Genomic DNA, 24388 nt, shown 5'->3' with positions numbered 1-24388 from the left:
TAGAAATATTCCCTCTACGTAAATCTAAAGAAATAATTACAAAAATGCTTCTCAGTACTTCTTACAAAGAAGCTGAAAACATACTAAAGGTTACTGTATAAGATCTTAATACGTTTCACACACACAACCACACACACACACACACACACACACACACACACACACACACACACACACACACACACACACACAGAGAGAGAGAGAGAGAGAGAGAGAGAGAGAGAGAGAGAGAGAGAGAGAGAGAGACACTCACACACACACACACACACACACATACCACGGAGTTTATGACTGTAGCTGTGGTGCAAAATCTTACTTTTTGGTAGCTGAAAAAAGGTAGCTAAGGTAAAACTAAGCTAAGAAAATGCATCACAAAAACTAAAATATCCACAGCCGAACAAATAGGTACCAAACCTTCACCTTTGGAAGTCGGTAAAGTCGAATATATAAATTGAGATTATAATTATTATTTCTTTTTAAAATTTGTGTATCGGCACTGGAAGCTAGCGCTTTACGCATTATCACCGGCTCCCATTTTGAGTGCCAGCGCCGGCAGTCGCTGTTTTATATCTCGGCTGCCGGCAGTATACTTACCGTAGTTCCCATAATACTGATATTTTTGGGAGCCGGCACCGGCAGCGGAGGCACTCCCAAAAGTATTATGATATGTATTTAATTTAAGAATAAAATATAATATACTATGTGTGTTGTTTACTTTCAAAGTTTACTTTCAATTCAGCAATGTAAGGGCTGATTTACCAGATAGATTTTACCTGAGTAATAAATAAGTAACTTTATAATGTGTTATGTGTATATTATTTACCCCTATAAGAACCTCATGTCATAAGTCATAACATATCCGACGAATGACGATTGAAAAATCATTCCAAACGAAAATGTGTATCTATTTTTCACCTTTTTTGCTAATTAAAATTTATGATACCTAATTTGAAATACAAAATCTGTCAAAGTTGCATATTATTTATTTCTTATAGAAACTCAGGTAAAATAACTCGAACGGACTAAACTATCGATAGCAAAATACTATACTATCGATAGTAAAATATACATCACTAGCACACGCACACATTGACAGATCAAAAATGGTCACGCATTTTCGGGTTGTCAGGTGGTCTATACGACAGTATATTATAAGTTTATGGTGAATTGTGATACCTACTGAATGCTGATAGATGGCTGATTGACATATTCAGGAAGAAGAAGATTCTTTTGTTCTCATCCAGTGTTGTCACATCTACCAACTTTGTGGTAGATCTGCCTATTTCACCTCCCTTCTACCTATCTACTAACTTCGGCATCAAATCTACCTATTTTTCGACATATCATTGTTCACGCACAAATAATAAACGTTACAGACTCCTCAGATACCATTTTGGTATAAATTGTACCAAAATGGTATCCACGTCGTCTTGGTACAATACTTCCTTCAGCAATTATCATTTAAAAACAAAAACGGACCGCTACTACACGAGCTGCAGCTGTTCTGAGCCGTTCGCTCACTTTTGACCCCAGATTAGTCTGTGTCTGTGTCTCTGTAAACGGTCCGAAACTTTACAAGAGTGGTGACAACAATGCATTGTTTTTTTCGCGAACCGGAACGTTTAAAAATTTGAAACGAAAAGGCGGATTTACACGGTTCAATCAAATTGAAAGCAATTTCGTTAAAAACCACTAAGCAGTAAATATTCAATACGTAAATTACGTAATAAATAATATTAAGTAGGTACTTAATAAGTGTACAGTGTAGGTGCATTCAATATGTGACAAATCCTTGAAAAGAATGCAATTGAAAGCAATATTGAAGCAATATTGAACAGAAATTGCAAAATTTACTGATAATTATATTAGAGTGGTAGATCTACCAATTTTTGGTTCTAACATCTACCTAATTCTACCAATTTTTGGCATATTGACGTCTACTGATTTTCTAAAATTCGGTGTGACAACTGACAACACTGTTCTCATCTTTGAATATTTTTGATCTTTTCATTGCAGTGCTGCCAACTATGGGGATTTCCCACTAAATTTAGTGGGAAAAAATAAATTTAGTGGGTTTTTTAGGAGGTAAAATATTTTGGGGATATTTTTTGGGGGTAAAATTTTTGAAGAATGGAATATATTTTTAATAACAACCTTAAAGTGGCTTTCGGATCTTTGCCGCGAACGACCGCGACGGATGAAAATTCAAACGAAATGTCATTTTATGACATAGGCTTTAGGTTTCATTTTACTCAACCACTAGCTTTTTTAGCATGGGTCGCCAGTACGCAAATGTCATTAGAAAATGATACCTGTATTCTATGTCATAACATTTTATTTGAATTTTTTACCGGTCGCAGCCGCTCGCGACTAAGATCCGAAAGCCATCTTTAAGATAGAATTGCCGCACTAAGCACATGTCTCTTCTTTTGTGTCGTACCAGCTGACACTGCTGACAGTAGGCTCACAGATTATTATAATAATATATTTTTATATATTGTTATAATAGGCCGTTTAAGGTGTATTTTAGCGTTTTACGCGCTTAGTAGAATACACCCCAAGTAATTTTAAATATTTTGATTTTTTGGGCATTTTGCTTGAAATTTAGTGGGTTTTCAAGTTGCTTTAGGGGGAAAATGTTTTGAATAGTTGGCAACACTGCTTTTCAGTCAGTTTTCATTTCATCACAAATATTTTAAACTAGTAATCTGTGATTTCATCTTTTTCCGTAAAGCGGCGGAGGCACAGACTTAGAAGAGATACTACGTATGGCGGAGGCGGCTGCTGACACAGATTGAATTTATTTATATTTTGGAATATATATCGTTAAGGTATATAAGCTACAACTCGTAGTAGTGAATAGTCGTGTCTAAGTTCTAGTGAATAAGCTTAATTATCTCTGTTATTTTTTCAGATATTCTCAACTCGAATACCAAGCACCATTATTGCTATATTTTTCTCACATAACATAGAAACATACCTAAAAATGAAGCCTGCATACAAAATCGGTAAGTAATTGGTTTTTTAGTTTAATTAGGCGAATAAACTTACTTTACCGTAAGGTTAGAATATCCATTGATAATCACACGTGTTTCGGCTGGAACTGCGCCAAACCGTTTGAAATGGTTTATCATTTTATTTATAAGATAACTTTAATAAATTCATAATTAGTCTGATATTGAAATCAGATTAGATATGAATTTTTCATGCTGCATAATATGAAAAAATGTATATGGTACCTACCTATTTATGTATTTTGTTTTTATTTTACGCTTTGTGTTAATTAATGCTATATTAAATCCTTTCTAAATTTAAAACCTGCAATTATTAGTCTTATTAAATAGGCATATTCTGTAATTATGCTAAGGGCTTATAAAAGTGGTTTGGTACACTTTTAGCAAGTGTTGTCTTTTTTATGATTATAATATAATTTCATATTATTATTGCGCAATATTTATACAGTAGATGTTGTCGATAATGATGAAATTCGTTTATCTCTCGAGAATCGTATTTTTTCCGTGAAAAAAACTAACCCATGTCTATTTTCTGACTTCACTTATAACTTTGGTTGGCAGTCCAACCAAAGTACAAACGTTTTCGAAGTTTTCTATCCGATAATGCCTACTATGGGAAAAAAGACAAAATCCAACCCCCTATGACCACCCCTTTTTAATACACCAATCGATAGTGGGTGTCAAGAGGAACAAAAAAGCTTAGGTAAACTTTTCTGTGAAACCAATCCCTGTCGAAATATAAGCCAAAATGTAACCCTCATATGGAGTATGAGTAGTATGGAGAACAAACAAACAAAATGATGAAAAAATGCAGTTGGTTTCACAGAAAAGTTTATCTGAGCTTTTTTGCTCCTCGTCTTCCTCTATCGATTGGTGTATTAAAAAAAGGGTGGTTGTAAAAGGTTAAAATTTTTCTAATTCTTTTTTTCCATAGTGCCTCGTTTCCGCCAGCCCAACCTTTATCTTAAAAGTCAAAGTTTTCATTAACAAACCATTTAATTTGCAGCTGATGAGAAGCTGGCCGAGTTAGGGCGAAAGGAAATAATGCTGGCTGAAAAAGAAATGCCTGGACTTATGGCCTGTAGAAGAAAGTATGCTCATCATAAAATATTGAAAGGTGCAAAAATTGCTGGAAGCCTCCACATGACTGTTCAAACTGCTGTTCTAATTGAGACCCTCATAGAACTGGGAGCAGAAGTAAGTAATTTCTTTATTATTAAAAAAAAAATTAGTTCTAGCAACATACCTCAGAAGTCAGACCTAATGCACTTTTGTGGAATAAAATGTGTGTGTTAATCCAGATTCCAGATCTTAAACAATTTGCTAAATTTTATCACATGTTTTATGGTTTTTGTTTAAAGTAGTAATAACCAAGCATACTCAATAAACTTTTACCTTTTTCGTTTTATTGTTATAGTAATACAATAAGCAAAAGATTTATTTCTGTAGTGTTATTTATATCTTGCAAACAATAGATGTACCTTAAATGGCTTATATCAGGGGTTCCTGGTTCGCCATCTATACTAATATTATAAATGCGTTTACGTGGGAGAGGCATGCTTTGGCACGAATGGGCCGGCTCGACCGGATAAATACCACGTTCTCACAGAAAACCGGCGTGAAACAGCGCTTGCGCTGTGTTTCGCCGAGTGAGTGAGTTTACCGGAGGCCCAATCCCCTATCCTATTCCCTTTCCTACCCTCCCCTATTCCCTTCCCTTCACTACCCTCCCCTATTCCCTCTTAAAAGGCCGGCAACGCACATGCAGCTCTTCTGATGCTGCGAGTGTCCATGTGCGACGGAAGTTGCTTTCCATCAGGTGACCCGTTTGCTCGTTTGCCCCCTTATTTCATAAAAAAAAATGCGAAAGTATCTCTGTTTGTTTGTCTGTCTGTCTTGCTTTCACGCCAAAACTACCTAACCGATTGTAATGAAATTTTGTATATAGATAGTCTAAAGCCTGAGAAAGGACATAGGCTACTTTTTTTTACTGGACAAAAGGATTGTAAGGGGGTGAAAATGCGTAAATTTGTTCAAATTAAGTTAGTTCCAAAAATTCATAATAGATGGCGCCGTGCGTCTCCTACATCGCGCTGACGCTTGCTTTAAAGTCTTTCTATAAGAGGTGGTATCATCTTACATTCAAGTTTCGATTGTTATTTCTTTACTACGTTATTAAATAACTCAGTACTTTATCTATGCAGTGACGTAACCTTAAACCTATCAATGATAAATAGTTTATGGGTTAAGTTGTGTAATTGGGGGGCTAAATAAGCTTTAAAAATTGTCATAAAATATAAAGTTTAATTTTAAAAAATGAAATATTATGTGCACACTGGACAGCTGTTTTGATTTAAGGGGTACCAGGGTTTTTTATAGAAGCTTTTGACACCAATTTTGTTGACATCGCGCGCTATAAACTGAAGTCCACGCGGACGAAGTCGCGGGCAACAGCTAGTAGAATATAAAGTAAGGTGCCGTGAGTAGATCCTCCATGATTATCCGAAACCACATATATTATTATCATTAAAAGTCCCTTTTTATTTTGACTATATTGTTTTCAAATAGCTGGCTAGCTAGCGCAAAAAAGGGTAGGGCGCTTTGACATAATTAAAAAATTGTTACTGCGCCCTGGCTTATGAAAAAACGTAATGTATCACATGTGTACATATTATTAGAACATTGTTACATCATACTAAAACCTTGAAAATATAAGATAATATTCTACTCTAACAAAGACATGAAATTTGTCTTGTATTGAACATCTATAGAGAATACAAGTACTTGTATTTTAGATATGCTTATCTATGCCAGATAAGGTACAAATACAAAAGCATACTTTAGTAGTGACTTAAAAATATTATATCTTGTGATGTGACTGCCATTTGTTATCAGCTGTAACCTCTGATCCATAGCAATGTGATGTAAATAAAAATTTAAAGGAGAATCAGATATTTTGCAATCATTTTAAAGTTATTTTTATTACATCACCTTAAAAATATTTAAACACAATAATTCTGATACAAACTGGTAATGATTATGATTTTATACTTATGTAAACAAATTTTAATTATGTTATTTTAAATTTACATATAAATTAATTATAATTATAATTTGTTATAAATCAATGTAAATATAAAATACCACAAGTCTCCAAAGCTTCATAAAAATTATTATTTGCATAATTATAATTATACTAGCTGTCCCGGTGAACTTCGTGTCACTTTAAAACCTTCCCTAGACTTCTACGAATATATTAAGACTAAAATAAGCCCAATCCGTTCAGCCGTTTTCGAGTTTTAGCGTTACTAACACAATTGAAAATCCATTTTTATATATATAGATTTATTAATTTAATACTTTTTTATATCAAATTCAACTTGAGCTATTTAAAATATAGTCATTTGCAATAATAATTTAATAAATGAGTAAGTTTGGAGAACAAATTCAGAATTTAGATCATTTCCTTGCTGTCCCGGCAAACATTGTTTTGCCATATAAAGTATTTCCCCCTTATTATTTTATTGAAGTGACAAAATATGTATGGCACCATGGCAAAGACCATCGCTATCCCATCGCACAAACAATGGTTGCTGTCAGTCTTGAGTTGTAATAATTTACTATTATTTATTCAACAAATGCACTCATCAATATAAAAAGTAGCCAGTAGCCGATTCTAAAACCTACTGAAATGAATATGCATATAAAATTTGGTAAAAATCAGTAAAGCCGTTTCAGAAGAGTATGGTAACTAACATTGTGACATGAGATTTGTCTTTAACTTACGTGCAATTTTTTTAATACATTAGACCAAGGGTGGCCAACCTTTTCGACACTTGGGCCAAAATTCGGAAGTAGAATTTTACCCCGGGCCGCACTACCAATTTTTATGTATACTCGTAGTGCGCGTCAGATAAGTCCGCGCAGTCAAAATCGGATCCTAATTTTTCCTATTAGAACTTAGTTCTAGAGCTTAGAACAAAAAAGTGTACTGTAATAAGCAAAGAAAACACCACAGTCACGCGCAGAGTTATCTGACACGCACTCTAACAAAGGGGCGCACAAAAAATATATTTGGAGTTTGACATGTGTAATTTAAGTGTTTGTTTGCTTTTTATAGTAAGTAGGTAATAGGTATGATAAGGTAATTTCAGTATTAACTTTTTTTACTTTAAAAAAAAGCCCTCGGCTCAGTGGGCCACAAGGTAACAGACAGCGGGCCGCGTGTTGGCCACCCTTGCATTAGACTTTATAGTTAGACAAGGATAAGAAATGTATAGCATATTAAGACTGGGTTGCACCAGAGGCGTGGGTAAAGTTAAAGTTAAATATGGCGTCCAAACACCCCATATTCTCATACGACATCTGTCAATTTTTCCTGTTATAGTTAAGGTTAAAGTTAGTTGGTGCAATCCAGTCTTAGTAATATAAGTAGTGTCCGACCGAAGCTTCGGCTTCGGCTTCGGCCGCCTTCGGCCAAAAAAAACACCTTCGGCGAAACCTTCGGCTTCGGCCTAAAACCCGGCCGAAGCCGAAGCTTTGCCGAAGGTCCGAGCAGCCGTCGAAATTGAACGAAAGACTGAGTGAGTTGTGAGAGAGCGACGGACCGGTCGTGTATGCAGAGGCCACTGGGAGTCACTGTCAAATACAATAAACAAACACTAACTTCTTAATAATTTAATTATTTATTAAGAAGTTAGTACTTATTTGTTTATTTTATTTATTACTCTAGTTTTGGTCCTAGTGGAGTAAAACAAAGACTGTTTGATTGGTCTAATTATTGTTATTTGTGAAATAATAAAGACATTTTTTTACAATAGTTTAATCAATAAAGTAGTTGTAGAATGCGTGAGCGGTAACCTAAGAGATTTTGCTGGAACTTATTCAGGGTGCTTAGGGACAAAACATACTAAAAGTCCTGAAGTCTAGGAGGTGAGCTGGAGTGAGGGGAGAGTGACAAAAGTCAAAATTTTTGGTTTTTGGCTAATATGTCCAAAACTACTGAACCGATTTTGATGAAACTTGCACTATTCCCTAAGTTGAACAATACCTAGTACAACAAAAAAAGAATTACTGAAATCGGAATGGTCGTTCCAAAGATATGCGAACACAAACATAAAAACATACATACATACATACAAGTAATTTGTTAAAGTTTCAAGGCAAGTGATTAATAAAATAACTCAATATAAGAAATCTAAATACACAAATAATAAATATTATAATACTAATGAATTGAATGACCCGAAAGAGATTGCAAACAGATTTAATAATTATTTCAGCACTCTAGGCAAAAATTTGGCTCAAAAAATTATACAGCAACCGACTAATTTCATGCCTCAAATAAAAACTCACTCGCAAAACTCATTTGTTCTATTAGACACAAATTTAAATGAGATCATATCTACAATTAAATCACTAAAAATCAATAGTTCACCAGGATGGGACAATATATCTAATAAAATAATAAAATCTAATATCCCTTGCACCTTTGGTTACACATATATGCAATCTCTCTTTTGCTACCTCGACCTTTCCTAAGAAACTTAAGCAATCAATTACTATACCGCTATACAAAGGTGGAGACAGTAAAATGTTATCAAATTATCGTCCTATATCCTTGCTAAATTGCTTATCGAAGATATTAGAAAAATTAATCAACAAAAGGCTTATTAACTATCTTGAACATAAACTATCATGAACTTGCTCTCTCATAACCAATTTGGTTTTAGGACTGGTAAATCGACAAATGATGCGGTGACAGAACTCACAAACTTTATCTCTAATGAACTAGATGCAGGCCGTAAGTGCTTAGCAATATTCCTAGATTTAGCGAAGGCTTTTGATACCGTGTCTATATCTTTACTACTTAACAAATTACAATCATATGGAATTCGTAATGAACAACTCAAACTGTTTCAAAGCTATCTGACTGACCGGCAACAGTCAGTTAGGATCTTAGGTGTTATAAGTGACTCTATTTCCACTGAATATGGAGTGCCACAGGGAAGTGTGTTAGGACCCACTCTATTTCTGGTGTACATTAATGATATAATAAATACTCACTTTCCTAATGGCAAAATAGTGGCATTTGCAGATGATGCAGCTATAATATTCAGTGGATGTACTTGGGAGGATACCTTCACACAAGCTCAAATCGGGTTTAATTCTATTCAAGAACAACTTTCTGTTAACCTTTTAACAATGAATGCTGATAAAACAAAATTTATTACATTTTCTATAACTAATAAAACACAGCCATCACTATCAACACACACTCTTGTAGTTCATAAAAATAACTGTGACACAAAACTAGATATAAACTGTGGCTGCCAAACATTGGAAAGAGTGACCAATATAAAATACTTGGGCATCAAACTGGACTCCCTTCTTACCTTCACTCCACACATTAATGATTTATCACAAAGAATTCGCAAATTGATAGTTATATTTAGAAACATAAGGCATGCGGCTAGTCAACACTTATTAAAAATTATCTATAATACCCTATGTAAACCGTTATTAACATACTGTATAAACGTATGGGGGGGAGGTCACAAAACGAATCTACTAACACTTGAAAGGGCTCAGAGAGCTTTGCTTAAAGTAATGTATTGCCTTCCCTACAGACATCCTACCTTTAAACTTTACAATGATTCAAAACTTCTTACCGTACGTCAATTATACTATCTACATATTGCACTGAAACAACACCCCCTAATAGATCAAGAAGTAGTCACTCTTACCAACAGACGCACCCCCAAACCTTTCGATGTTCCCAAATTTAAAACAAAATTTTCAACTAGATTCCAACCTTTTGCTGGTCCCTTTTTGTATAACAGAATAAATAAAAAACTAAACATACTACATAAAAACAAACATCAATGTAAAACAACTATACATGATTGGTTATTATCCATGGACTACACTACAACAGAAAATCTACTGACACTTGCCTGTTAATTTTACCAGCCACTCGAACAAAACCTTAAAATATAAAGTAACACACAAAAATTAACAGACACACAACCCATTACACAACTCAACCCCTAGTGGAGCTTCTTCGAGAGGAGAAGCTTCCATCCCAAGATATGAGATATCGTAGGGCTAGGGTTACACCCATACACAATAATTCATACCTCCTAGCGGAACTGGATTCTATAGGAAGCAGTTACCATCCCAAGATTACTCGTAGGGCTAGGATCATATTTTCCATACACGACACACAGACAGACAACATATTATCCGAGCACTAACATGACTAAAGTTAAGTACCTATAAGAACAGGTCATGTGACCTAGTTTAGGTACTTAGTACCATAAAATTGTTTATATTAAAGTTAAGTTAACAATAATTACTGTCAACAATGTAAACAATGTACCTATAATATTGTTATCATCAATAAAGATTATTATTATTATTATACACTTGTAATTTGGCACATTTGTTCAGACGCAGATTACACACTAACATATACGAAAATTGGGCAGTTCTGGAAATATTACATACATACCCGTCGAATTGATAACCTCCTTTTAAGTCGGTTAAAAATTAATTACTAAGAGTCGAGAGATTAAGATTATAAACCTTCGGCTTCGGCCGAAGGTTGTAGCGATTGCCGATTAATCGGCTTCGGCTTCGGCCAAAAATACACCTTCGGTCAGACACTAAATATAAGATAATATTTCTCTTTTTATCAATTCATTTTTATTCTATCAAAATTTATTAAGATATCAGTGATTGGGTATTTAACTATTTAATTTTTTTAGGTACAATGGTCAAGCAGCAATATATACAGCACTCAAGATGAGGCTGCAGCAGCATTGGTTGCAGTGGGTATCCCAATTTATGCCTGGAAAGGAGAAACAGAAGAAGAATACACCTGGTGCATTGAACAGACACTCATTTTCCCTGATGGAAAGGTAATTTACTGGCTTTTTGTATTTTTTATTTTTATGGTGAAAGATGTATACATCTTTACCATAAAAATAAAATAATAAAAAATATATACCATTGATAATAAATTAATAAAAAATATCTACAAGCATAATCTTGGAGCTGTGTAACATGTTTGGATAATTTAATAATTCATAAGATACTACTGATATTATCCGCATTAACGAGAATCATTTTCCATTTTCAGCCATTGAATATGATTTTGGATGATGGTGGTGACCTTACCAACTTAGTTCACACTAAATATCCACAATTGCTAGAGGGTGTGAAGGGTATTTCCGAAGAAACTACAACAGGTGTTCACAATTTATACAAAATGTTCAGGGAGGGTGTCCTCAAAGTACCAGCTATTAATGTAAACGACTCAGTTACCAAGAGTAAGTTTGACAACTTATATGGGTGCAGAGAATCACTTCTTGACGGCATTAAGAGAGCGACCGACATTATGATTGCTGGAAAAGTTTGCGTCGTCGGTGGTTACGGCGATGTGGGTAAAGGTTGCGCCCAGGCTTTTAAAGGATTCGGAGGACGTGTCATTGTGACAGAAATAGACCCCATTAATGCATTACAAGCAGCCATGGAAGGTTTTCAGGTCACTACTATGGAAGAAGCAGCTGAGATTGGACAAATATTTGTTACCACAACTGGAAATATTGACATCATCACAAAAGATCACCTGTTGCGAATGAAGGATGATGCGATTGTTTGCAACATTGGACATTTTGACTGTGAAATAGATGTTGCCTGGTTAGAGAAGAATGCCAAGAAAGTAAACATAAAACAACACGTTGATCGTTATGAACTCGAAAACGGCAATCATATTATTGTTCTCGCTGCTGGGAGATTGGTCAATTTGGGATGTGCCACCGGACATTCTTCCTTTGTCATGTCCAATTCCTTCACCAATCAAGTCTTAGCACAGATTGAATTATGGACAAAGCATAACTTATATCCTATTGGAGTACACACATTGCCAAAAAAACTGGATGAAGAGGTAGCCGCTCTCCACTTGGAACACCTTGGTGTGAAACTTACTAAGTTGACACCAAAACAAGCAAAATACATTGGAGTGCCAGTTGAAGGGCCTTACAAGCCTGACCATTACAGATATTAATTTTGCTTATTCACAATGACTCTGTGTAATATCTTTGGGGATATCTGAATGGCCTGGTTGAGGTGTTTTTATACATGTGTAAAATTTACATTTATAGGATCACTTGTAATAAAAATATCACACGCATTATGTTGTTATTTTATTATTTTTAAGTACTAAGAAACAAAACAAGAAACTTTATCAAAAGACATCGTCATTTTAATATGGCTTGTTTTTTGTTATTTCAGCAAGATTATCCAAGTACTTATATAATTATAAAAATAATTACATTATTTGAAACTTAATAAAGAACAAGATATTAAAAACTCTTTTTATATTAAATAACTGGCAACACCTATGACCGTATTGGATCCAATCTCTCAGCCAGCGACCACATAGCCTCTAGACGCCTAATGCAAGGCGAATACTTTCAGACAATATGTAAGACTTATAGGTCTTACTTTAGATAATGATAGCGAAATCTGTCTTAGTATCGACCACATCCGTGACCCATGTACATCTCGTGCGTTTCATACAAAATATTTTTTTTACTGTCAAGAATCAATTTATTCAGAGCTCCAATTACACTGGTCTGAATCCATGACTAAAGCATTTGACATAAGTCATATCCCTTTCTATCAAATACAAATTAGTAATGCTTGCTCTATGTAGCGAAGGTCACTCTGACATTGGCAACTCACCGAGGCGGCCATTTTTAAAAGAAGAAGAAGTAGTAATGCTTGTCCTTTCTTCCGTTATCGTCACGCGTCACTAGTGATGTGATACTATCTTTTAGAGGTGTATTTTTTTTTAATCGAAAATCGAAACATAACGTGATATGCTCAAGTCATTTTGAGTAGAACTGTTGTTAAACAACTGAGTGAGTTTACCGGAGGCCTAATCCCCTATTCCCTACCCTACCCTATTCCCTCCCCTTCCCTTCCCATCCCTACCCTTCCCATCCCTACCCTTCCCATCCCTACCCTTCCCTATTCGTTCTTAAAGGGCCGGCAATGCACCTGCAGCTCTTCTGATGCTGCGAGTGTCCATGGGCGACGGAAGTTGCTTTCCATCAGGTGACCCGTTTTCTCGTTTGCCCCCTTATCTCATAAAAAAAAATAGCAATAAAAATTGTCGACGATTACTGAGCTCTGCAGTACCAACGCTGTTTTTGCCAATGTTAGTAAGAGAAATATGGATAAACCATCCATCTACTAGTACTACTACTATCTACCCATCACAAAGCGTTGTTTTTTGTCGGCGTTGCGAAGTAATCATGAAATCTTATCTTGAAAGCGTAAAGAAAGTAACCAAGTAAAGATTTTTGGTCACTAAAACTTCAAGCAGTTTTATTGGCGAACAACTATTTTTAGAAATAAATTTCCATCAATTTTATTGTGACTTAGAAATCATGTGGCAGAATTATTAGCAAGTCAAATAATCTATACTAATAATAAATATAAAGCTGAAGTGTTTGTTTGTTGTTTGAACGCGCTGATCTCAGAAACTACTGGACCGATTTAAATTTTTTCTCAGTATTACTCAAGGAAGGCTTTATTATATATCCTATGTAGCCTATATTATATTATCACGCTAAGACCAATAGGAGCGGAGCACCAATGAAGAATGTTTCAAAATCGGGTGATTTTTCCTATTGTGCTGCGTAAATGATAAAAGTTTCGCAAAAATCATATAATATTACAGAATTTTTGCCCTTTAAAAGTTTAAAAAAAGTATATATATAATTTGTAAAAAAAGTATATTTTTAAATATACTTAGGTAAGTATAGGTACTTTTTTAATATAATCCGAAGACGTTTTTGTATATTTTAGAAGCTTGCCACAATTAATAAAAGTCTTTTCTTCATTCTATACTTTAAAATAAATATGTACCTACTGATTTTTCACTCTAGTTCATACTAGTTCTGATTTATGACATGCCGTGAATTTGAATTGGCCAATCGTAATGCATTTCTTACCTCTCCCCCCGCGTCGCTTACCTCAGCACATTAATTATAGTTTGTTAAGAGAAATCAAAACATTAGGCGTCTATTGGGTTATGTGGTCGCTGCTCTCAGCAAATGTCAAAAATCTATGATCAAGGAGGAAATGAATCATTTAAGAAGCCACATTTTTCCGATTTAAGACGCTGACAACTGCCAATGACCTTGAGGATTCGCATTTCTAAGCCACGCCCCCTAATTGTCCGATAAGACAGCGCCACCTTTGCTAGCGGCTAAACCGGGAACTTCTAAAAGATAGGTTTGATTAATATTGAGCTGTCGCATAGAGATTTCAATAGATGGCGCGTAATAAATAAATACTATGTACTATACTTCCGTGAGCGAACTATAAGAGTGCGGAAGATTAGTGCAGAATGCAGATAGAACGGAGCACAGCGGAGAGGTAATATTAACGCACTTGAAAAAAAAATTTTATAATCATTAAACTAAAGTGCATAAATGCTTGAACCTTACAAAAAATGCACGTTTGTCCTCGAGGATACGCGGGAATCTTTAAAAGTTTGAAGTCGATATTATACTGATTCGTTATGTCTATTGTGGTAGTAATGTAAGCCATACACGTTACGCAGGTAGACCGGAATGTGTGAGGGAATATACCTGTGCAGTTGTGGACCTGCGCAGGCGACCAGGTTCCACACACATACCGGTATACCTGCGCAGGCATACCTGCGTGCTGTACAGGTGGATCTCTCCCGACCCCGGTAGACCGTAGCGTGTAAGGCTTACTTATGGTAAATAAAACACAGTTATTCTTTTATAATATACCTATTATATTATAAAATAATGACAAAACCCAACTGCGTAAAAACATTCAATTTTTTTCATAAACATTTTTTCTGTTACATTACAATTTACATTAAAATTACAATTACATAAGTACAGCAAGAAATAAAACAAAATTCAGGAATCGTTTTTTACTGTCCCGGCAAACGTTGCTTAGCCATAATATTATATTTACGATAATATTATTATTTTCATTAAGTGACTAACGGCCGTTCCCAATACCTATATGATCTATCTCTGGTTTTGCCTTACTAGAGATATGAATAGCTCACATTAGACATTAGAGACATAATATATTTTGTCAATTGTGAGCTATTCCTATCTCTAGTAGGGCAAAACCAGAGATAGATCAAATATTGGGAACGGCCGTAAATAGGTAAGTATGTCACCATGGCAACGTTGATCGCTATCCCGTCGCACAAACTTAACGGTCGCCGTCAGTCTCAGGTTATAATAATTTACTATTATTTATTCAACAAATGCACTTATCAATATACATATAAAGTACCCAGTAGCCGATTCTCAAACCTACTGAATATGCATAATATAATTGATTAACGGTGCCCAGCTATTCAAATAGTTAACTTCGTTAATCGTTAATCCGTTAAAAAAAATGTTAGCTTCGTTAAACGTTAAAGCGTTACACTGCGGACGAATTAGCGCAAGTTAACGTTAATCGTTAATCCGTTAATATGTGTAATATGGCCTTGTTGTAACTTATATCATTGCGTTAGTGTACATACAAAACCTGTTGGTTTAAGGTTTTGGAAGTTAACAGGTTAGGGACAAAACAAAATACTTCTATAATTATTGTATTCTAGGTAGAAATAACAATACAATAATTATTATAGATATAGTTTATTGTTATAATAAATCATTTGCATGTTGATAAAGAAGAGTGCAGTATAATTTAGTTAGGTAACTAAATTATACTGCACTCTTCTTTATCAACATAATGAAATGATAAAACGAAACAAATATCTTCTCACTCGCATGCGCCTGAAAATGTATATCTAGTATTATTTTTGTTTCGTCTGAACCTGTTTTCGCGCGGCGCCGCGGTGCCGTGCGGTAAATAGTAGGCATTGGATTAACGATTAACGGACTTCTGCATATTAACGGAAGTTAACCAGTCCGGTAATATTTTTAAAAGTTAACTTAAAAGTTAATCCGTTAACTTCGTTAATTAACGATTAACGGATTAACGAGTTAATGCCCAGCTATGTATATATATATATATATATATATATATATATATATATACACAGTGTGTAACAAAAACAAGTGATAATACTTTAGGGTGTGTACGTGTTCCTTGTAGAGAGTTCACTGTGAAAGTAGCAGCTCTGAAAGACGATTTTTTTTTCTTTTGTATGAGCAAGGGCAAGTGTCACGAGTTTCCCCATACAAAAGAAAAAAAAAATTAGGTCTTTCAGCGCTGCTACTTTTACAGTGAACTCTCAACAAGGAACACGTACAAACCCTGTGTCGAGAAAATTGAATGCCGAAATCACCTACTTCGGAACTTCTGTAATAGGCTAAAAATTTACAAACTGATACGAAATATCCCATCAAAGACACAAATTTGACCCAAAGCGTAATCATGATGAAGTTATTAGAAAAATATTAGAAAACTTTGGCCGGGTGATAAAAAGAAGACCCAACACTGCAAGTGCTAACCTAGTAAAAGACATTTTATATAAAAAAAAATAAGCTTCGTTTCTTCTATCAAACATGGCCAAGAAAATTAAAAACAAGCAATAAGAGATTTAGAATTTCAAGAAGGAATTAAAGTAAAGCCTTGCGGGCTATTTATAGATACAGACTTGCCATTTTTAGGAGCAACGCCCGATGGAATTTGCGATGAAAAAACTATTTTAGAAATTAAATGTCCCATCACAGCATATAACATTGGAGTAGACGCTGCTATAACACAACAAAAAGTTACATTTTGGAAAATAGATAAACAGGGCAGATTAAATATAGACAAAAATCACTCCTGGTTTTATAAGGTGCAAGGGCAGCTCCATATTCCAGGTTACGAATATTGCCTTATTATTATTGATAGGCATGTAATGGTCTTCATTTGAGTCACTATCAATTATCAATATTAGATTGCAAAGTATGCATAGAAATGTGAATTTTGAATTGAGGCCATCTTGCTTTTCACCTACTAGTTCTATGTCAGTTAAAGCACATCCAAGAGGACCATGATGAGAAATTTCTTGCAACCTCTTATAAAAATATGAAACACTTATAATTCTTCTTCCGACATCAGGTTTCTTCTGAGGAAGTGCAGTTTCAACAATAAGCTTTTCAGCATCACATTCAGCCTCCAAACTACATAGTCCAGTGTCATGGGTACTTTTTTCTTCCAGCCTGTAAGTAAGTTTATACTTTGAGACATCGACATTTAACAACAGTTTAAAAACTGGATCACCACAAAATTTCATAAATTAAAATGATTAACTTTTCGATTATTGGGAAATAGGAATTAGGATAAAATTATACAGAACTCAATATTTAAAAAAGCCTTTTGCTCGTTTGCCTTCTAATTTCATTAAAAAGGTATACTAAAAAATTTATTAGGTTAATACGCTGCACTCCGCAGTAGGGGTGGGTCGTTATGTGATTTTTAACCGACGAAACAAGTTGTAACTGTACGACGCGGGCGCCCGGTAACGGTGTGACGTCATATCACAATTTCGCCGCGCGGGCCCCATACAATAAACGTGATTTTTTTCTCTATCTCAATAACTGCAACAGGTAGGCACTTGAAATTTTCATCAAGGCCTTAATTATATATGTACTTTAATAATCAATAATAATATTGTAATAAAATAAAAAATTAAGGGGGGCTCCTATACAAAAATCACAAATTTTGGCCTATTTTGCACTATAACGGTATGTGTATTCATAAGTGAGTCCGATTAGTAACATAATATAATATTATTATTAATTATTAAAGTACACATATAATTAAGGCCTCGGTGAAAATTTCAAGTGCCTACCTGTTGCCGTTATTGAGATAGAGCAAAAAATCACGTTTATTCTATACAATAACCCGCGTTGAAAATTGTGATATGACGTCACAAGCGGTCGCGGGACTGTTAGCGGGAATCGATATTTTTCGAAACTTTGAATGCCTATAAAATCAAAACTACAAGGTATTTTTGACTGCAACAAAAACTAGTGTATTTGTATACATACAGGCTTTACTGTGACAAAATTTCAAGCAATTTGGCATACCTAGTAACATTCTCAATTAAACCTTCCTGCCCAATTATTCCAGCGGGGCTAAAATGGTCGCTTTGTTGAATCATGAGACGAATCAAAATATGATTCATTTCTCTAATATCGCAAAATGCAACTCTGCTTGCAATTCATTTTTGTATTTTTGCACTGATTTGACATTTGTCAGTTTTGACAATTCATTTGCTGAATTGGAATTGCTAAATATTACCATTTTAGCCCCGCAGGGCTTAGGTATCATTAGGAGAGCCCATGTAACCAAAAAAATGGGTGTTATTTTTTTTTAAATGACAATATTTTATCCCATTTAAAATCGTTGCAGAAAGGTCACTCGCGGCGCGGGGGAATGAAAGGGGGTGACACCGGGATGAGGCGCGCGCGCGGGCCTATAGCCTATAGCCTTTTTTCAAATCGGACCAGTAGTTCCTGAGATTAGCGCGTTCAAACAAACAAACAAACTCTTCCCAATTATAATATTAGTATTAATATAAACTAATTAATATTTTTGCTAGGTAATCTGCGCGGAACTAGTTGGCCGCTCACATACCGGCGGCGCGGCCAACTAGTTCCGCGCGGACTATAGCAAACTCGCTGTCGCTCGCTAGGTCGACCGGTGCAGTGGGCGGCGGGCGCTAGCTGCGACTCCAAACGAAACAACGCGACGATCGCTCGACGGTACTTCATACCACCCAATGCAATAAAAACGTTACAAAAATCACTACTCTACTATATAAATACGACTCGAAACTAGTTATTCGGTTACTGTATGTAGCTAGTTATTGTAACTATAGTGACGTGAAATAACGCTCACCCCTACTCCGCAGTGAAGCCGCACCCTATTAGGGCCGGGACACAAAAACACGGTCCGGCGCCGTACGACGTCGCGTCGTCGTGCCGTAATTTTGTGTCCCGGCCCTTACGGAGCATGTCCTTGAATAGAGCTAAAAGAATCGCGCAATCGCATCGCGCTCAACTAGTAATAAACTTATTATATCTATATTTACCTAGCCTATCGTAATTGTCAAAATATACTTGCCTTTTTAAAATACTACCCGTCGCTATATTGCGATCGGCATTTGCTACATTTTCCACTGTGTTATTATCTAATTCCATCGTTTTCGGTCGACTGGAAAAAAATTAAATCATAATAATATCATAAAAAGGCTAAAATAGCTTGTAATAGATAAACTGGATCATAAAAAATACAATGAATGAGCCATGCTTTGGCACGAATGGGCCGACTCGACCAGAGAAATACCACGGACTCACAGGAAAACCGGCGTGAAACAGCCCTTGCGCTGTGTTTCGTATAGTCGTGAAGGACGTTTGGTTACAACTTATAATAAGTAGATAAATAAACTTATATTACCTTTCCAACATACTACCTGCCGCTGGATCTGATTTGGCATTTGGTGATTCGTTTGGGTTATCAATAATTGCACTATCCATGGTTTTCCGCCGCCTGAAATAAAAATTTAAATAATAAAGGCCTAAATAAAACTTCAGATTCAAAGCAAAATGAACTTATAGTACCTAATTATAGTACTTGTACTATTATTTATTCTGTGCTAATAGTGATAAAAAAAAACCATAAAAAGTATTACGAAAATTCTCTGAAACTCGATCCATAGACCGATTGAATATTGATTTATCAGAACGATCCCCGACGCGCGACGCTAAAACTTATTTAGGCTAACGAAATAATCAACTTTATGAGTGGTGATTTTTTAACTTTTTGAGCATTTATTTTGAAGTACAAAACTCCAACATAAATGTTCAGATACAAAGCAAAATTATTATCAGTGATAAAATAAAACATAAAAAACTGTATTACGATTTACAAAAATCCTCTAAGATTCGAACCATAGGCCGATTGGAAATTGATATAATGTTATCACAACGATTGTGATAACATTATTATGTCAATTTCCAAGGTCTATGGTTCGAATCTTAGAGGATTTTCGTAAATCGTAATCAATCGTAATACAGTTTTTTTATGTTTTATTTGACACAACGATCCTGGCTATCCTAAAACACATTGAGAGTGACGAAATATTTTGATTCGGGGTCGTAATTGTTCATTTTTTTTTTTAATAAAGACGTACGCAACTAGAAAGTAGATAAAATTGAACTTACTTTTACTTCCATCATGTATTTGTGGCTTTCACGAAGCTGTCGCTTTTTTGCTGGACGTCTTTTCTTTTTCTTGTCACCCATTTTTACAGACGCGCAATATAATTTCAAATATTTACAGAATAAACTTAATATACTATAAAACAATGAGAAATACCTATATACAAATTTTAAGAACTAAACGCTTCAATTACACTAAAATCACAATATCGGCAGAGCGAAATCCGTCACACGTCCACATAGCACCGCGCCTCAGCGAACACTGTCGGTTTTCATGCGAGAGAGAGAGATGTGAAATGTTCACTCAGAAGCGTGGATATATTTTTCGTTTGTTAGAGGAAAAATAAATATTGTGGGAAATCTAGATGTCAGAGCCGAAAATTAAATCGGGCAATCTTTGGATTTTTGTAAAAGGTATCAAATAAACAAATTTTTAAAGCATAGATTGTATTATTACTTTAGTTAGAACTGTTTAAAGTTCCCGAAAGATGTGACTTTGGTATTTTTTTTCATCCAGTAGGAGTACATTATTTTATTATTTAAATCGGACAAGCTTTTCCAAATATAATCAAAAATAACATATATTTTTTTTGTGCCAATCAATGAAATACATACGTCTAGAAAACTGCACAAAGATGTCAAATTGGCAGCTGTCTGCGCCTTAAGCTGCGCGTGCACTGGATCGGAATCGGAGCGTACGGATTTGTTGGTTTGTATTGATTTTATATGGTACTGCGTACACTCGATTGGCATTTCTGCGCCTGAGACCGTAATTTATGCCGATGACGTCATCCGCAGCCGCGTCTATGGGTCAATTTATATATTTAGTGTTTAGTGCAGAGTCAAAGCGCATTGAAACAAAGTATCAAAACTGAACATAGCAAATCCAACCTTAACTCCAAAGCGTTAACGCACACATTTCATATATACATTAATAACTAAATTGCCGATGCGGAATCCGAATGCAGTGGACGCACACCATCGGCATTTCGTAAATGACGACTCTCCGACCTCCGTCCGTTTCGATTCAGTGGACGCGCAGCTTTAGGATCCTAGCTTTCTAAATATTATTCCACTTGCCTAAATTTTTTAGGATCCTAGGTAGGACTTCCTAAATAGGACAAGTGGAATAAGCGCTTTATCTACATTACATTATCCAATATAAATGACTCAATGATCCAATATAAATGATAATCTAATATCCCCCTAGGCCCCTACGTAACAGTCACACTATGGCGGACAGTGTTTTCGGCGCCAAAAATTAAAAGCCATATTTTTCAATCAACATTTTATGGGTTTCTACTGTTTAAAATACTAGTTTTTACGGTGAAAATGAAAGATTTAAGAAGCGATTAGCATGAAGGAAAAAATAGGTCAAGTAGCCTATTATTGTCTCTCATTAATGATGACAGGTTCTGATTTCAGCCAAGTCCTGTTTGTAAAGGGACATTTGGGGGTTGCTATAAAAGTTGTAGATCAGCTATAAAGCAGGTTGCTAAATATGTAGTTATAAATAAAATAAGAATAATAATACTAATTATTAATGTTTAATTTATTAATCTTACAACTAAAATAAATATAAAATTAAGATGAATAGAATCGACGCAATTCGTCGTCTTTTGGTTTTAAGATACATTTATCTCTCAAGTTGACTACCCAACCAGGTTCTAAACCATAAAATATTTGCCTGGGGTCCTTTCGTTCACAAAGCATTCCAAACTGTTGATCATTTTCTAACTTGGGCAATTCATAACCATACTTTTGGGCTAGTCTTAACCGATCTTCAGATATTTTCTCTGGATCAGCCAAGTAGCCTCTTGATTCAGGGCTTGTATAGTATTCTATAGCATCAGCAGGTGGAATCATCCGCCTCGGTATAGCTTGCCCAGATTCAAAGAACTTCTTAGGATTCTTAAGTAGGAAAAGACTGTGAGGATCATAATAGGCAGTAGTAATAACACCACCATTTTTTTCAATTGCAGCAATCACTTGTTCACTTGCCCATTGGACTTCAATGTTAATTTTAGCAGCAAAAATATCAGCTCCTTCGTCTGTCAGATTAATCCCAAATTGTTTTTGATCTGGGAAAAAATTGTAAAGTCCAGATTTAACTATAGCTGCAATATCAATAGGTTTTGTTATATCTAAACGATCTCTTTCTATGAGACTCTGTAGCTCCAGGAGTGACATTGGTGGATATTGTCTTCTGTGGCTAAAATCAAAAATATTGTCATGGATTAATATGTTATTTATAAGTGCTTATTTTAACCTGCCTGTATGTTTTTTAAAAGCATGTATTATTTTTGGATATAAATATTTATAATATAATATTATGTACAGTGTAAACTCTATATAACAACACTGAAGGGACTGTGCATTTTATGACGTTATATAGAGTTGTCGTTAAAAGGAGAGAAGAAAAATCGAAACTTTTTTGTCAATATACAGTAATTTTCTATTACTAACCATATTTACAGTTAGAAAGTTTATGTTCAACTGAGAATATGATAACGGATAGATGACTCCTTCTTAATAGTTATGGTCAAAAACAGCCTACACATGCAAGCAATCCCTATTTGTAAACAAAAGAACGAATTTCTTAGTTCGGAATGCATGATGCCGAAAGTCGAGTTTATTGCGGGCTAGGATAACAATGCGACAAAAAAATGTACACAGCTGCGCATTTTTAACTAATTTTAGTAACTTAAAAGGTACATTGTATTAATCAATCGTTGTGATTTTGTCGCTATTGAGAGTGGGTGTGATGTTATGTAGAGTGTATCATTCTATGGTAGAACAGCTAAACCAACCAAAGTCAATTGATTTCGACGCTTTAGAGAGTTTGTCGTTAAATAGAGTGACGTTACATGGAGTTTACACTGTATTTATATTAGGGGCTCACATCACACTAATGCCACCACCCATAATTATTTAATTCCTAACGATTAACAATTAAAAAGTGGCCACTTTTGGCATTAATTTTCTTCAACAATACCATATTAAATAATAAAATTTTGTAACAAAAATGCTATAAGCAACTATCTATCAAGTAAGGACTTTAACTTCCTTAAAGTTTTTTAGCTTGTAAGGTATCATTATTATCCCTTCTCATTGTATGGTACATAAGGATTTTTATCTAAAGTTTGTAGATGAGCCGACTTACACTTGACCGATTTCTTAATTTTTTGTGAATCCACATTATAACACACAACATGTGTGCCAAAATTCATAACGCTAGGACATTTGGAAGTATCATCTTAAGTTTGTAGATGAGCCGACTCATGCTTGACCAATTTCTAAAATTTCCTAATTTTTTGTTAATCTACATAATAAAATTATAACACACAACCTGTGTGCCAAATTTTATAATGCTAAGACAATAATTGGAAGTGGCCTAGAGGTTTTGACTTTTGATTACTGGTCTGTGAGTGTGTGCCAAAATTATAAGTACTGGTATATAATTATGTAGGTATAATTTTATCTTTGACCTCGCAACAGGCACTAAGATACAGGGGGGTCAAAAGTGCGTCGAAACGGTTCGTATAAATAGTGCAACATAATGCGCGCGGTCTGCTGATACTAGGCACTTCCGTGTGCTTGGATTCAATTATTGAATTTAAACAGAATACTTACTGATGACCCCGATAATAATGTTCATTAGGCATTCTCAAGTAAAAGGGGTTGTTTCCAGTTTCGTAACCCAATCTCATGTAATTTTGTCTTTGACCTGATCCCTTATTACCAGCACCATGTTTATCGCCGCCGTGTTGAGCTCTGCCGCGTTTCACCTACGTTATTTTGTTTATAAAAATGTTATAATAATAATCTTATTAGTACACTAAGAACTATCTTTGAATTAAATCTTACATTTTGTTTAGCACCAAGGTTATCACGAATATTGGCTATTGATATTCTAGGCAACGAGCGCAACATCGCCAAAGATTTCTCTGTTATTTGTCGAGATCCCATTTTTATTTCGTGTTTTGACTGCTATTTTTATTTTTTATTGTAAGTATTCAAATTTTTAACATAACCTAAAAAATTATACGGCTTCTTCATCGACCTGTCATGTTAATGCGTCATCCGTCAACGTGACAGATATGTTGACAGCTTCAATCCAACAGATAATAAAAA

General features: G+C 35.0%; 2 protein-coding genes and 1 long non-coding RNA gene across 4 annotated transcripts; 1 reads left to right on the top strand and 2 right to left on the bottom strand.

The window, feature by feature from the left end:
• The first annotated feature begins 2759 nt into the window (after positions 1-2759).
• Positions 2760-12213, top strand: LOC121737733 (adenosylhomocysteinase). 2 transcript variants are annotated; one of them, XM_042129455.1, is made up of 5 exons: positions 2760-2831; positions 2915-3008; positions 4021-4211; positions 10784-10936; positions 11158-12213. In XM_042129455.1, exons 2-5 carry the CDS (start codon positions 2987-2989, stop codon positions 12082-12084), a joined length of 1293 nt encoding a protein of 430 aa, XP_041985389.1. In that variant the 5' UTR covers positions 2760-2831; positions 2915-2986; the 3' UTR covers positions 12085-12213. The 2 variants fall into 2 exon arrangements, with proteins under 2 accessions (XP_041985389.1, XP_041985465.1); XM_042129531.1 differs by lacking the exon at positions 2760-2831 and having other exon boundaries at positions 2858-3008.
• A 7009-nt stretch (positions 12214-19222) lies between these two features.
• LOC121732382 lies at positions 19223-20286 on the bottom strand. The gene is made up of 3 exons (XR_006036362.1): positions 20258-20286; positions 19491-19583; positions 19223-19247 (listed from the first exon to the last, which is right to left on the bottom strand). It is a non-coding gene; the product is annotated as an uncharacterized LOC121732382 (long non-coding RNA).
• A 1514-nt stretch (positions 20287-21800) lies between these two features.
• Positions 21801-24307, bottom strand: LOC121725372 (39S ribosomal protein L15, mitochondrial). The gene is made up of 3 exons (XM_042112266.1): positions 24122-24307; positions 23888-24042; positions 21801-22466 (listed from the first exon to the last, which is right to left on the bottom strand). Exons 1-3 carry the CDS (start codon positions 24221-24223, stop codon positions 21839-21841), a joined length of 885 nt encoding a protein of 294 aa, XP_041968200.1. The 5' UTR covers positions 24224-24307; the 3' UTR covers positions 21801-21838.
• Positions 24308-24388: the final 81 nt, after the last annotated feature.

Source organism: Aricia agestis, chromosome 1 (assembly GCF_905147365.1).
Source record: "Aricia agestis chromosome 1, ilAriAges1.1, whole genome shotgun sequence".
Lineage (NCBI taxonomy): Eukaryota > Metazoa > Arthropoda > Insecta > Lepidoptera > Lycaenidae > Aricia > Aricia agestis.
Note: the sequence above shows the minus strand (reverse complement) of the source record. Positions and strands in the feature narration are given on the sequence as shown.

What these genes read in the sequence shown, in the direction of transcription:
- LOC121737733 (XM_042129455.1), top strand. Translation starts at nt 2,987, where the DNA reads ATGAAGCCTGCATACAAAATCG. An exon ending in TCATAGAACTGGGAGCAGAA is followed by an intron (nt 4,212 to 10,783) that starts GTAAGTAATTTC and finishes TAATTTTTTTAG; the next exon opens with GTACAATGGTCAAGCAGCAA. An exon ending in TCATTTTCCCTGATGGAAAG is followed by an intron (nt 10,937 to 11,157) that starts GTAATTTACTGG and finishes TTCCATTTTCAG; the next exon opens with CCATTGAATATGATTTTGGA.
- LOC121725372 (XM_042112266.1), bottom strand. Translation starts at nt 24,223, where the DNA reads ATGGGATCTCGACAAATAACAGAGAAATCTTTGGCGATGTTGCGCTCG. An exon ending in ACCTTGGTGCTAAACAAAAT is followed by an intron (nt 24,043 to 24,121) that starts GTAAGATTTAAT and finishes AAAATAACGTAG; the next exon opens with GTGAAACGCGGCAGAGCTCA. An exon ending in CATTATTATCGGGGTCATCA is followed by an intron (nt 22,467 to 23,887) that starts GTAAGTATTCTG and finishes TTTTGATTTTAG; the next exon opens with CCACAGAAGACAATATCCAC.